Below are 15000 nucleotides of genomic sequence, written 5' to 3'. Positions count from 1 at the left end.
GTTCGGAATAGTAGAGGGAGGGTTGGGGGAAGTGGAAGGAGGGGGGAGAAGTGGAGGGAGAGATGGAAAAGTATAGGGAGGAAATGGAGAGGGAATAGGAGGGATAGTGGAAGGGGGGAGGGGACGTGGAAGGGGGGAGGGGACGTGGAAGGAGGGGAGGAGAAGTGGAGGGAAGAGTCAGCAAAGTGGAGGGAGGAAAGGGGAAGATAATCTGAGAGTCGGGGAAATAGAGGTAGAATAAGGGCGAGGGATTTAGAGGGAAGTGGAGGCGAGCGGAAGGGAGTGAGCGAGTGAGCGTGCCGGTATATGAATGAGTACGAGTGAGTGAGTTGATGAATGAAAGAGTGAGTGAATGAATACATAAATGAGCGAACGAGTGTCTGAAAAGATAAACGCATAAAAGACAGAGATTTCGAGCATTCGAGCATATCATTCATTCAGTTGAGATCACAGACAAGAGAGATAGAAATGTCAAGCATACAAACAAAGATAAAAGCAGAAAATATGTTCCTAACAGAGAGAAGTGGGTGGGGAGAGGAAGAGGAAGTGAATGAAAGAGAGGGAGGGAGGAAGAGAAGAGGAAGAGGGGAAACGGGGAAGAGAGAAAGAGAGAAAGAGAGGAAGGGAGAAAGAGAGAAAGAGGGAAAGAGAGAGGGAAAGAGAGAAAGCGCGCGCACGAGAGATAGAGGGGGGGGGGGAGAGAGAGAGATCAAGAGCGAAAGCAAATGAGAGAATGAGAATGAGCGCGAGCGAGAGCTAGAGCCAGAGCGCGAGAAAGAGAGGGGGAAAGTGTTGGGGGGAGAGAGAGTAAGAGTAAGCGCGGTCGTGAAATAAAGGAAAATATAGGTGACCGAGTTTAAGAGGGACGAAGAAAGGGAAAGAGAGAGAAAAGAAGGAAAAGAGAAGAAAGGGCAGAGAAATGGACATCCCCGAGAGGATATATTGCGGCCATCAGGGTCCCTCCTCCGCCGGTGAAAGGCAAAGCTGACAGTATTGATTTTTGTGTCTCGTCCTTCTCTCATAATTCATTCGCTTTTGTGTTGAAAAAGAGATGAATTGACATTGAATACAATGTGTCTGGGCGGGTGCCGGCATGTGCGTTATGCCTTCTTACGCGCGCGCGTCTGATTGTTAGTTTGCCTAAATGTGTCTTCGTGTTTTTGAGTGTGTGTGTGTGTGTGTGTGTGTGTGTGTGTGTGTGTGTGTGTGTGTGTGTGTGTGTGTGTGTGTGTGTGTGTGTGTGTTTCTCGTAACATTTGTCTAGCCATATCAGTCCCTCAGTCTGTCGTGACAGAAGACGATTCCCCCCCATCGGTATTCTCTCCCTCCCGTCGACTCCGCACGGCAGTTCGTCTCGCCATTTATCTCGCGTCAGCCGGCGGTCCTACGAGACTGCCAGTCAGAGCGGCATCAGTCTCCGGCGAGGACTGTCTCGTTCGGCCTCGCGAGATTTACGAGAGCCGCGACAGGTGGGAGTCGGCGCGGGACTCTCCGCCGCCGCCGTCGCCTCCTCCGTCGCCTCCTCCGTCGCCTTCTCCGTCGCCGCCTCCGTCGTTCATCTCTCTTTCTCATATCGCTCGACCCCCCCCCCCCCCCCCGCGCGGCAGGATAGAACGTTTTCGTGTTTTTTTTGTTAGTTTGTATATTTGTTTTTGTTTTTTGTCCCCACTTTTTTAATTTATTTTTTTTGAAGTTTTTGCTTTTGATTTTTATCATCTTCGGGAACGTTAATGGATCATTCCGACTTCCTCCGGGATTGAAACTTTCGATTAGGGTGAGATTAAAGCCGTGCAATTAGATAAGAAGAAAAAAAACAAACCGAAAGGAGGAAGAAAAGGGAGGGAAAGGAAAATGATAATTGGGTTTAACTGCTGTGATTTTCATGGGAAAGTTGTCTGACTGCGAGAAAGTTTATGTAAATTGCAGTTAATGTGTCGGTAACAAGTACTTGGAAATGACATGTGGGATGATATATTCGTTTCTACTACTGAATATATTTCCTAGTTTTATTATTATTATTAATATTATTATTATTATTAATATTATTATTATTATTATTATTATTATTATTATTATTATTATTATTATTATTATTATTATAATTATTACTATCAATATCAGTATCACTATCAGTGTTATTGTTATTCTTGTTGTTGTTGTTGTTGTAATACTGTACTGTCATTATCCCCATTCGTGTCCTCCTTTCTCCCTCCCTGCCAAGCCCACTAACCCGACCCTCTCCCGACACAGAGAAAATCGCGAAGAAGTACGGCGACCTGAAGGGCGAGGTGATTCTGGTGGACCTGCAGAAGGGCGCCAACGGCCTGGGCATCTCCCTGGCCGGTAATAAGGACAGGACCCTCATGTCGGCCTTCATCTGCGGCCTCAACCCCAACGGCAACGCCTTCAAGGACGGCCGGCTCAGGGTGGGGGACGAGATCCTCGAGGTGGGTGCTGCTTGGTGTTGTTTTGGTTGTTATTGGTATTTTTGTTTTTTGCTGGTGTTTTTGTTGTTATGGTTATTTTTGGTTTTTGCTGGTGTTTTTTGGTTGTTATTATTATTATCGTTGTTGTACTTTTTTTTTTTTTTTTAATGGGGGGGGGGGTTGAGGTAGGTGGTAGTGATGTTTTGGAGGATACTTATTTTCATTAAATCATTTTATTTATGAGTTTCTTTCTTATTATTTCATAGATTTTATATTACTAATATTTATTTGCTTTCACACACATCTATCTGTCAGACTTTTTAAAAAAAATTATGGTGAATTTGAGTTTATTTCACTCCTATTCGCTACCTCGTTCCCCGCAGTGCCTTTAAAACTTTCGTATTCTTTTTGTTTTCGCTTTTGTTTCGTAATTCTTTTCTTATTTTATCTTTTGGAATATTCCTGATGCCTTCGAGATTTCCGGCTCCTGTGAACCGTGCAGTCGCCCCGGGCAATTCCTGCCTCGCGCGGAGTTTCTCTTACGCATCTTTGCTTCCTGCTCTCGGGGCATTATTTTATGTTCATCATTTTACGTTCATTTTACCTTCATTTTACGTTCATTTTACGTTCATCGGTTTCTAACGTTGCTGGCTGGGAGGGCACGGCGGGTTGCATATTTGCTTGCATGCACGCGGGGGACACACATACGGTCGAACACACATGGGCTAACGCATGGATGCGAACACATACGGGTAAATATACAAACGGAAATATACACGGGGAAGCACATACACATACACATGCATACACAAGCACGCTTACATACAAGCACACACATACACATGCATACACAAGCACGCTTACATACAAGCACACACACATACACATGCATACGCAAGCACGCTTACATACAATCACACACACATACACATGCATACACAAGCACGCTTACATACAATCACACACACATACACATGCATACACAAGCACGCTTACATACAAGCACACACACATACACATGCATACACAAGCACGCTTACATACAAGCACACACACATACACATGCATACACAAGCACGCTTACATACAAGCACACACACACATGCATACTAAAGCACGCTTACATACAAGCACACACACATACACATGCATACTAAAGCACGCTTACATACAAGCACACACACATACACATGCATACACAAGCACGCTTACATACAAGCACACACACATACACATGCATACACAAGCACGCTTACATACAAGCACACACACATGCATACACAAGCACGCTTACATACAAGCACACACACATACACATGCATACACAAGCACGCTTACATACAAGCACACACACATACATACACAAGCACGCTTACATACAAACACACACATACATGCATACGCAAGCACGCTTACATACAAGCACACACACATGCATACACAAGCACGCTTACATACAAGCACACACACATGCATACACAAGCACGCTTACATACAAACACACATACATGCATACACAAGCACGCTTACATACAAGCACACACACATGCATACACAAGCACGCTTACATACAAACACACACACATACACATGCATACACAAGCACGCTTACATACAAGCACACACACATGCATACACAAGCACGCTTACACACAAGCACACACACACATGCATACTCAAGGACGCTTACATACAAACACACACATACATGCATACACAAGCACGCTTAAATACAAGCACACACACATGCATACACAAGCACGCTTACATACAAGCGCACACACATGCATACACAAGCACGCTTACATACAAGCACACACACATACACAAATGCATACAAACATGCATACACAAGCACGCTTACATACAAGCACACACACATACACACATGCATACACAAGCACGCTTACATACAAGCACACACCTACATACACACATGCATACACACGCACGCTTACATAAAAGTACACAGACATACACATGCATACACAAGCACGCTTACATACAAGCACACACACATACATACACACATGCATACACACATGCATACACAAGCACGCTTACATACAAGCACATACACACATGCATACACAATCACGCTTACATACAAGCACACACACATACATACACACATGCATACACACATGCATACACAAGCACACACACATACAAGCCCGCACATACACATACAAGCCCACATACACACACACACACACAGGTACACACACACACACGTGTACACACACACACACACAGGTGTACACTACATACACAAACACAGGTGTACACACACACACACACACACACACACACACACGCGCGCGCGCGCGCGCGCGCAGGCGCAGGCACACACCCAAACAGGCACACACCCAAACAGGCACACACCCAAACAGGCACACACCCAAACAGGCTCACGCACAAACAGACACGCACAAACAAGCACACGCACAAGCAGGAACACGCACAAACTCTCGCTCCCTCTCCTCTCTTTTCTCCTCTTCTCTTCTCTCTTCCCTGTCTCTGTCTATCTCTCTGCCTCTGTCTATCACTCTGTCTCTGTCTGTCTCTCTCCTTTCTCCTCTCTCCTCTCTCCTTTCTCCTCTCTCCTCTCTCCTCTCTCCTCTCTCTCCTCTCTCTCCTCTCTCTCTCCTCTCTCTCTCTTCTCTCTCTCTTCTCTCTCTCCTCTCTCTCCTCTCTCTCCCCTCTCTCTCTCTCTCCTCTCTCTCTCCTCTCTCTCTCTCCTCTCTCTCTCTCCTCTCTCTCTCTCCTCTCTCTCTCCTCTCTCTCTCCTCGATCTCTCCTCTCTCCTCTCTCTCTCTCTCTCTCTCTCTCTCTCTCTCTCTCTCTCTCTCTCTCTCTCTCTCTCTCTCTCTCTCTCTCTCTCTCTCTCTCTCTCTCTCTCTCTCTCTCTCTCTCTCTCTCTCTGTCTCTGTCTTTGTCTCTCTCTCTCTCTATCTATCTCTCTATCTCTCTATCTCTCTATTTCTCTATTTCTCTATTTCTTTATTTCTCTATCTCCCTATCTATATCTCTTTCTATCTCTTTCTCTCTCTTTCTCTCTCTTCTCTCTCTTCTCTCTCTTTCTCTCTCTTTCTTTCTCTCTCTTTCTCTCTCTTTCTCTCTCTTTCTCGCTCTCTCACGCACACGCACACGCACGCGCGCGCGTCCCTCATTCTTCTCTTTGTATACTTTCCTCATAACCATTACTAAAGTCATTCATAATATCTTTCACTTTATCATTCGCAATATCGCCCATAACTTCCATTGGCACAGATTGATTTCCTCAACGATAGTCATTTCTTTCATTTCTTTTTTATATTTTAGTTCTGAAGTAGGCGGGATACTACTGAGTAGAGATTTATTGATTCTATATTTATCATAGACTTCTTTTTCATGTTTAAACGTGTATTTGTATATATATGTGTATATATATGTATATATAATATTCTTTCTTGATTTTCTCTAGACATTGTTACTTTTATATCCCATTGATATTCATAATAAAAAGAAACAAAATGTAGGAACCATTTTGTCCACGATATTTTCTATAAAAGTCCAGTGTGCACCTTTTTCTGCATAACTTGTGAAAGGATATCGCAAATACAAAAGGCCTCCCAGCATAATACACAAAGAAAATGGACAAAATCTCCCCTCCATCGGGGAAGAGAAAATGGGTCTTTCGAGCCTCCGAGGCTGACTACAGTAATTTCAGTATTGACGCTCTCGATCTTGGTTGCCCGAGAGTGTGTTTGGATGTATAGAGGCTATGAAAGGTAATACTTTGCGAGTATCTTTTTAAGAAATGACTTTTGTTGTGGGCATTTTTATATTTTATTATGCACGTTTTTTTAAAATTACTTATTGTAGTACGTGCTTAGTTAGAGATGGGTAGCAGGGAAGTTTATTCCGGAAAGTTTTTAACACTATTTTCTTCGTCGCCAGGTTAACGGCAATGTCATCTACGGCCGCTGCCATCTTAACGCCTCCAGCATCTTCAAGAGTATCCCAGGACCCACCGTCAAGGTCATCGTCCTCAGGTAAGGAAAATCGAAAGAATTCTTTTTACGTTTTGCTGGTAAAAATAATGTTGGAAATATAACGTTTTTTTTTAAAGAAGAGGAAAATAGGATGAGGATGAGGATGAGGATGAGGATGAGGATGAGGATGAGGATGAGGATGAGGATGAGGATGATGATGATGATGATGATGATGATGATGATGATGATGATGATGATGATGATGATGAGGATGAGGATGATGATGATGATGATGATGATGATGATGATGATGATGATGATGATGATGATGATGATGAGGAAGAAGAGGAACAAAAATAAGAAGAAGAAACAGAAGAAGAAGAAGAAGCAGAAGATGAATAAGAAATAAAAATAAAATAGAACAAAAACAAACCAAATAAATATAAGGAAGACGAAAAAACAATTAACAAGAAGGTGAAAGAAACAGGAAAATTATGTCAGTAATAGGACTTCATTTTTATTTCGTATTTTTCCCCCAAACATTCGAGTGGCGGAAACAGACATCATTAGTTTTGATTACACGGCGAGAGACAAATTGTCCCCCGCCACTGAATGTGTCTCAGCTCAAAGTTATGAATGAGAGAGACTGGTTTGAAGGAAAAAAAAAAAAAGACTGTCGATGTGAATGCGCCGCAACTTTTTTCCCTCTGTGTGGCTGTGTGTGAGGTTTAATCAAGATTTGCCTTTTTTTTAGGGGGGTGGGGGGGAGGGCGGTGGGGGGGGTAGGAGGTTCGGTGTGAGGGGGTATTGTGTGTGTAGGGAGGAAGATGACGTAAATGTGTCTGTTTGTTTGATTTGATTGTACAGGAGAGGAAGTAGTAACGCTTCCCGAAGTGCGGGGAAGCATATTGTAAATGGTATGTATATATATATATATATATATATATATATATATATTCTTTCTTTCATACAGGTACTTAGCATTATTGTTTAGTATTGTGTTATATAATTTCTTTATCATGGTGGATTCGAATAAAGATATGGATATTTAGGCAAACGATGTGATATGATTTGATTATAGTCAACAGTTAGCGAGTCCAAGGACTTCAGTGCTAATTAAATGACGGCGGAGCAAAGTACATTATGATAATCAAATCTAGCCATCGAAATTTCCATAATGTGACAGATAAAAGTCGGTGTATAGGCTATTATGATAATCAAGCGACGAAAATTATTTCCCAGGGCATAGTTATATGAAAGAGGGAATTAAGATTGCAATTGTTGTTCTTGCTCATTAACACTTATACCGTCAAAAGTTAATCGAATAACCTCTCGAGAGACTCTTGTTCGCAATTAAGATTGTAATAATTCTCCGCCTTTATGAGTCTCAATAGCCGGTAACTTGGATTCAGTAATTTTTTTTTTTTTTACCAGAGCTATAATTGCCTCTAGGAATCCCACCATTTGTAAAAAAAAAAAGAAAAAAAGAAAAAAAAAAGGTAAAGAAGAAATACAAAAGGAAAAGAAAATCAATGCCCTAACCTTGTTCCCACTTCAATTCCCACTTGAGAGGACGTCGTGTGTGCCCAAAGACTGACCTCCTCTTGCTTCCCACGGCAGGAAGAAGACCGGCCTACAGGAGATGGCCATTAAACCCATCACCCAGTTCCCGGTCACGCTGGAAGATGAGGTAAGTGTCCCCGGTTTTTCCCTTCCGGTTTCTTTCTCCGTTTCTTGGGTGTTTTTTTTTTTTAACTAACGCGGGAGAAAACGGGGTTTTAAAAGAATATATGTATGATTGTTATAATTTGTTTGTTTTGTTTGTTTCTTACGGTTGCGGAATCCTGATTTTTTTTGGGTGGTAATGGAATATTTTTAATGTTTGTTTTTTTGGGTCTGTATGGATGCTGTTCCATAGTTCCTTCCGTTTCTAGATTTTGCAACGTGTGTTTGTGTTAGCTGATCCGTACACACAAAATGTTAAAGCAAGTGCGATTTAGATCAGCATTATGAGCACTCTGTTGTAGCGTTGTTAGACATGTATTAACAATGCATTTTTCCGAGAACGAATTAAAAAAATGATTTGGAAAGAAACGTTCCCTCATGAAATCGTGGAAGCCTTTTAACGTCTCAACAATGACGAGAATTTCCCTCGGTAAAGAAATCCTTCACAGTGGGCGAAGCAATTAGAGAATGCAGAGTAAGGAAAGAGAGCGAGAGAGAGAGAGCGAGAGAGAGAGAGCGAGAGAGAGGGAGCGAGAGAGAGATCGAGAGAGAGAGAGAGCGAGAGAGAGAGAGAGAGAGAGAGCGAGAGAAAGAGCGAGAGAGAGAGAGCGAGAGAGAGCGAGAGAGAGATCGAAAAGTCTGACTGCGGCGCCACGGCTTGGGTGACTTGGGGCCCCCGGGGATTCCGCTGTATCGTGTTCGGTTCCTTTTGTCCTTCGGCGCCTCTGCGTGGAGCGTCTGCGAAGTTTTGGCGGTTGGGTCGGGTTCGAGGGTCGGGTTCGAGGGTCGGGTTTGGCTTTTGGGTTCGGTCGGGTGGCCAAGGGAGATCCTGGTGCCTGCAGTGTTCAGGTAATGGACGTGTCGTTTGGCTTCTTAGTGTTAGACGAGGTATGGGGCTTGTAACTGGATATGACACCGTTAAATAATAAACTGATTCTGATAATCAGTTAAAGAATACTTAACAATTGAAATGATACTTTTATACTAAAAGCGCAGGAATAAGACAAGAATCAAGAGTCATGGGAAGGCCCAGGTCATGCACTCTCGGCGCCTGGCAGGAGGACGAGCCAGGGATCTCATATTCAAGACGCTGTGTAGAAAGTGTCCATAATACATGACGTACAGCTCCTCCTCCTTCGGGCCGCGTGTCAGTGTTTGTGATTTTTTCCCTGTTTACTTTGATTACATTAGTGGAAACGAGGAAGCGCTAACGAGGAAATATGTAGATAGAGAGGAATGTTGAGGGGATACGTGGTGGGATGAATCAGATTGATTAATACATAAAGGAATATCAGAACGGGATTATGTACAGGGCACAGTCAAAGGAGCTGACTAAGTAGATTGATAAAGAGGGAGGAGGATGTAGATGGGAGCTAAAGAAGAATATAGGGGGGGGGGGGGGAAAGTACACCGGAGAAGAATGATGGACGAACTAGGAAAAAGAAGGGACAACGGACGTATCGATAAAAAGTAAGGGAAATGAATAACAAAGTCTCCTCGAAAGTTCCCTTTTTTTTTCTCCCTGTCGGATCTGACGAAGGCAATCAAGTGCAACTTCTGGCATTCTCGGGAGGCATTGCACGCTGCAGTTGCAAGACGCGAGATGTTGGACGTTTGTTAGTGGATGGACCTTTTTTTGTATCCAGGAATAGATTGGAGTGGGTTTGTTTGCTTCTGGTGGGGGAGGGAGGGGAGGGAGGGAGAGGGAGAGTAGGGGAGGGGGAAGAGGGAAGGAGGAGAGGGGGGAAGAGGAAGGGTAGGGGAGGGGGGAGAGGGTGGGGAGAGAGAAGGTAGGGGAAGGGGGAGAGAATGGGTAGGGGAAGGAGGGAAAGGGAGGGTAGGGGAGGGTGGATGGGATCGGGAGGGTGAGAGCGGAGGAGGAGGGAAGAAGAAGGTGGATAGGAGAAGGAGGGAAAGTGTAGATGGGAGTGAGATGGAAAGGGTGAGAAAGGGAGAGAAAGGGAGGGTGGAGGATAGGGGAGGTAGGGAGAAGGTGGATGAGGGAAGGAGGGAGGGAGAGGGAGGGAGGATAGAAAAGGAAAGGAGTATGAAGATGTCGGTAAGGGGCAGGGGTATGATAGGACGGGTGGAGGTAGAGGAGGGAATGTAGGGGGAGAGAGAAGAAAGGAAATATTTAAGGGAGGAATAGGTACTACGGGGCGTTTGTTAGTGAATAGACCTTCTTTGTGTCCGAAAATAGGTTGAAGTGGGCTTGTTTGTTCCTGGCGGGGGAGGGAAGAGGGAGGGAGGGAGGGGAGGAAAGGAGAGAGGGGATATTGGTATGGGAGAGGAGAAGGAAGGTGATAGGGCGGATGGGGAGGGGAGTATGGGGTATAGGAGGGGAGATGTGGGGGAGAGGAAAGATAAAAGAGAAGGGAGAGGGGTGAAAAACGAGGAGGGCGAGGGAAGAGAGAGGTTAAATATGGAAGAAGGGGAGGGGAGAAGGAGAGATGTAAGGGACAGGGGTAAGGGTAAGAGGTGGGAGAAATGAAGGGAAGGGGCAGGGGAGAGGAGATAAATGTTACGAAAGGGGAGGGGCAAAGGGGGAATGTATGGGAGGGATAGAAGAGGTGAGTAGTAGAGGGTTAAGTGAAAGAGGAATGGGAGAGTACAAAAGGGGGAAGGGGGAAGTGGAAAAACGGGAAAGGGAGGAAGATAGAGGACGGAGAGGAAGTGAGAGAGAGAAAGAGAAGAGTAAGGGAGAGCGAAAGGGCGATTGATGACAGATTAAGCGAGTTCAAAAAGTGATGGAGAGAGAGAGGGGGGGAGAGAAATTTATTCATAAACCACCGTGTCATTTATAGATGGGCGAATATGTGTCCATTAAATATTTTTTTGGCAGTTAAAACCGACGCCATGCAGTTTCATGCCCGTATTTTAGCCTCGTCGCAGTTACCATGCAGCGCAAAGTTGCCCCCCCCCCCCTCCGAAAAAAAAAGAGATAAAAAAAGAGAGAAGAAAAAATATATAATAACTATGCCCGGATCGCCGCACAGCGAGACGGGCCAAAGCTGTGCTATTACGCGCATGTGTGTACACTTGCGTCTCATTACTTTAGCCTTCATGACACGCCCTCAGGTGCTCGCGCTCTCCTGCACCACTTGGCGCCGCGACACATTCTGCAAATTAATCTGTACACTCGGTTGGTCGGTCGGCGGAGTAGCTCGCTTGGGCCGTGGCAGATCGCTCGTTCTGGGGGGGCTCTCTCGTTGGATTCTTTTGCTTTCGCTTTCTGTCTCTTGTATTCTTTCTATCTCCTTCCCAGTCTCCTCCTTTTTCATTATCTCTCCCTTCCTTCCTTTTCTCTCTCTCTCTCTCTCTCTCTCTCTCTCTCTCTCTCTCTCTCTCTCTCTCTCTCTCTCTCTCTCTCTCTCTCTCTCTCTCTCTCTCTCTCTCTCTCTCTCTCTCTCTCTCTCTTTCTCTTTCTCTTTCTCCTTTTCTCTTTCTCTTTCTCTCTCTTTCTCTTTCTCTTTATTTTTCCGTCTTTACTTCTCTCTCTTTATCTCTGTCTCACACCCTCTTTCTTCCATTTTGTCCCTCCTCTCCTCTCCCTCTCTCCCTCTCTCGTCTATCCCTCCCTCCCTCCCTCCCTCCCTCCCTCCCTCCCTCCCTCCCTCCCTCCCTCCCTATCGCTATCCTACTTACGGCTCTCCATTACGGATCCTATTAATGGCTGACCATCACTCCCAAATAGGGAGCCTATTTATGGCTCTTCGTCCATCCCAATTACGAAGCCTGTATATGACTGTCGTTTTCTCCCATTTACGAATCCACTTTTTGGCTCTCCTTTTCTCCGTTTTAGGAATCTTTAGTTTTGTGGTTCTTCACGCACAATTTCGGATCCTATTAACAGCTCTCCGTCATTCCCAATTATGGATCCTGTTAATGCCTTTCCGTCACTGTCTTTTAACGGGTTTATGGCACTTTTTCATTCCCAATTACGGATTTTATTTATGGCTCTCGGGCAGTCCCAGTTGCGAATCGTATTTATGACTCTTTCTCTCCCAATTACGGCTAATATTAATGGCTTTCCTTCACTCTCAGTTACGGAGCCTTATTTATGACTCTCCTTCACTCTGGATATTCGTAAGCTTCGTGCAAGGTTTAGAAATTATTACTGTTATTTTTTTCTGGGAGGAATGATGTCCCTTTTTTTCATCTCTTTAAATTCCTTGGGTTGACTGGATATCTGAAGAAGAGGATTACTATTTGATCGCGCGGGCGGTGGGCGGGCTGTAGGTGGGGGGAGGGTGGGAGGGGGTAGGGTAGGCTTGCGACTCGCGTATCTCTCCAAAGGCAGGAGAATATGCGACGTCTTTAAGGGTGATTTTCGCGGCTCCTGTCTGCTCTGAGGAGGCATTATGCCGAGGCGATCGAGTGGATGACTGGCTGAAGTTGATACTATTCTGGGGGAGGGAGCGGTGGGAAGGGGAGGGGGGGGGGGGGGGGGGAGGCGCGCTCAAAGGAATAGCTGCGAAGAAAGCCCGCGTTGTTTTTCTCTCTGTTGCCCGGGGGTGGAGGGTGGGGGGGAGGGGGAAGGGGATGGGATGATATGGGAGGGAGAAGGGGGAGGGGGAGGGGAGGGAAAGGGGTATAGGGAGGGGAGGGAGAGGGGGACGGAGAAGGAGAAGGGGGGAAGAGAGGGAGAGGAATGGCTAGGAGAGGGGGGGAAGAGAGGGAGAGGGAGAGGGGAAGTGAGAAGGAGGGGAAGGAGAAGGGGAGAGGGAGAGGACGAGGTGGAGGGGAAAGGGAAAGAGAAAGGGATAAGAAGGCAGGCAGGCAGGCAGACAGACAGACAGACAGACAGACAGACAGACAGACAGACAGACAGACAGACAGACAGACAGACAGACAGACAGACAGACAGACAGACAGACAGACAGACAGACAGACACAGAGGGAAGGAGGGAGGTCAAAAGATGTCATACAAATGTCTTCTTTGACGGTCAAGGCAATGTCTCATACGAAGGCGTTTCATCCTTCCTTTATTTCTTAAATTCGTATATAAATAAATCTGACCCATGTACGTGAGACCATGAAACGAGATTCTGTAAAACCCTTTTGAATTTCATGATGGCATTGGGTAGTCTCTGCTTCGGGATCTCGCCCTTTTTGTTTCGTAAGTTCATTTCCGTTCAGTCGTTGACGTCATTCCGCGACATGCCATTGGTGGGGCTTTTGATGGTGCTTTAATTGATGCATTAATTGATGCCTATAAAAAATGGATAAAAAAATGGGTACATGTTGGGCATTTGAACATGCAACGGCGGTATTTTTTATCGTGATTGCAAGGCCATCAAGAAAATTGAATACATAGATTGATGTAATGATAGCAAAAGCCTTAGCGAATAAGAAGAGCGAGGAGAAGGATGATGATGATGATGATGATGATGATGATGATGATGATGATAGAGATAACGATAATGATGATAGTGGCTCTTCCGCGCAGTTCCTATCCAGCGTGCACCATCTGGCCCTCAGCTGCTCAATGAAGAGAAATATGATGATAAAGAGGGCGAGGGAGAGAGAATGGAGATTTTTGAAAAGCCATTCTGCCGAGTTTGCTATTACTGAAGAGCGGGAGAGAGAGAGAGAGAGAGAGAGAGAGAGAGAGAGAGAGAGAGAGAGAGAGAGAGAGAGAGAGAGAGAGAGAGAGAGAGAGAGAGAGAGAGAGGAAAAATATTCTTGTTAATATTTTACTGAATGGTTATATTTGTTTTGCGTTAGATTTAATGGATAAATCATTTTATAATGATGGGCTTTAATAGGGTTTATTATTTGTTTATTGATATGGGCGAGGAGTGCTAATACCTGATTTAGGAGCGCGTGTTATCGGGGCTTATAAATTGTATTTCACTCCCTCATGTTACTGATATTAAGTTTGGTGTTGTTGTTGTACTTAAGGTTATTATTATTATTATTATCATTATTATTATTTGTCATTATCATTATTATCGTTATTATTATTATTATAATTATTATTATTATAATTATTATCATTATTAATTATTATTATTGCTGTTCTTAATGTTACTTTAATATTATTATGATATTGATGATGATTATCCTTATTATAATTGTTAATGATAACCACATCATTATCGGCCTCCTAAAAAGGGTTCCTCTCCTCCGCCTCCGAGCCCATTCCGGCCGATCGCTCGCTGTGACGAAGCGGCCTCGGCGAGCCACCTGCGCCCGCTCCGCCGACGGCCGGGCGTGCGTGAGTGCGTGTGGGGAGAGTCAAGTGGAAAGCGAACGTAAAATTGATTCGCTCGTAGGGAAAGAGTGGGGTGGAGGGGTGGGGGGGGCAGAGAGTGGGTAGGGGTTGGGGTTGGCTTGGGGAGGGGAATTGATTCATCGATTCGCCCTTTTTCTTTCACCCTCCTCTTCCTCTAACATCTTAATGCTCCTTTTCCTGTCTAGGTTTACGCCCTCGTAAAGGTTTTAGTGCACAGTGGTGGCTTTCCAGTGCTACACTCGCCTGTCCTTGCAAGTGCTATTGTGCAGGGTATAACTCGTGACATGGACTTCCGTTTTGTTTGCAAGATCGTGCAGTGCATGCATAGCTCCCCCGCGTTGGATTCCGTGCGCTGTATAAACTTCGGTTGCAGGATTTGTGGCGGTACATGCGCCGTGTGCAAAATCACGAGCGCAAGGATGGATGATGTTGTTGTGCGAGCAAGGACATGTCGAATGGGTTTCGCTGCGTCTTATTGTATCGTTTGTTCTGGCAACTCCTCCTGCTGCAGTGGCCTGCGTCGCTCGCCGGTTGTTTAGGCGCATTTAAGTCGCGTCGTTTGTCTCCATCCGTTAGCGTCTCTTCTCGCGGATTATTCCACTTTCCTCTCCTCTTCGCTTCGGTCGCTCCCTCC

At 45.1% G+C, this 15000-nt stretch overlaps 1 protein-coding gene across 1 annotated transcript in view; it reads left to right on the top strand.

The window, feature by feature from the left end:
- LOC125034606 (multiple PDZ domain protein-like) overlaps window positions 1-15000 on the top strand; it is a 419124-nt gene that overhangs the window by 318620 nt on the left and 85504 nt on the right. The window contains exons 30-32 of the mRNA XM_047626507.1: window positions 2251-2447; window positions 6369-6463; window positions 8024-8093. Of these exons, the coding sequence (XP_047482463.1) occupies window positions 2251-2447; window positions 6369-6463; window positions 8024-8093 (362 nt within the window). The remainder of the gene's footprint in view (window positions 1-2250; window positions 2448-6368; window positions 6464-8023; window positions 8094-15000) is intronic.

Source organism: Penaeus chinensis, chromosome 18 (genome assembly GCF_019202785.1).
Source record: "Penaeus chinensis breed Huanghai No. 1 chromosome 18, ASM1920278v2, whole genome shotgun sequence".
Lineage (NCBI taxonomy): Eukaryota > Metazoa > Arthropoda > Malacostraca > Decapoda > Penaeidae > Penaeus > Penaeus chinensis.
The sequence above is the reverse complement of the archived record's forward strand: the minus strand, read 5'-3'. Positions and strand labels throughout refer to the sequence as shown.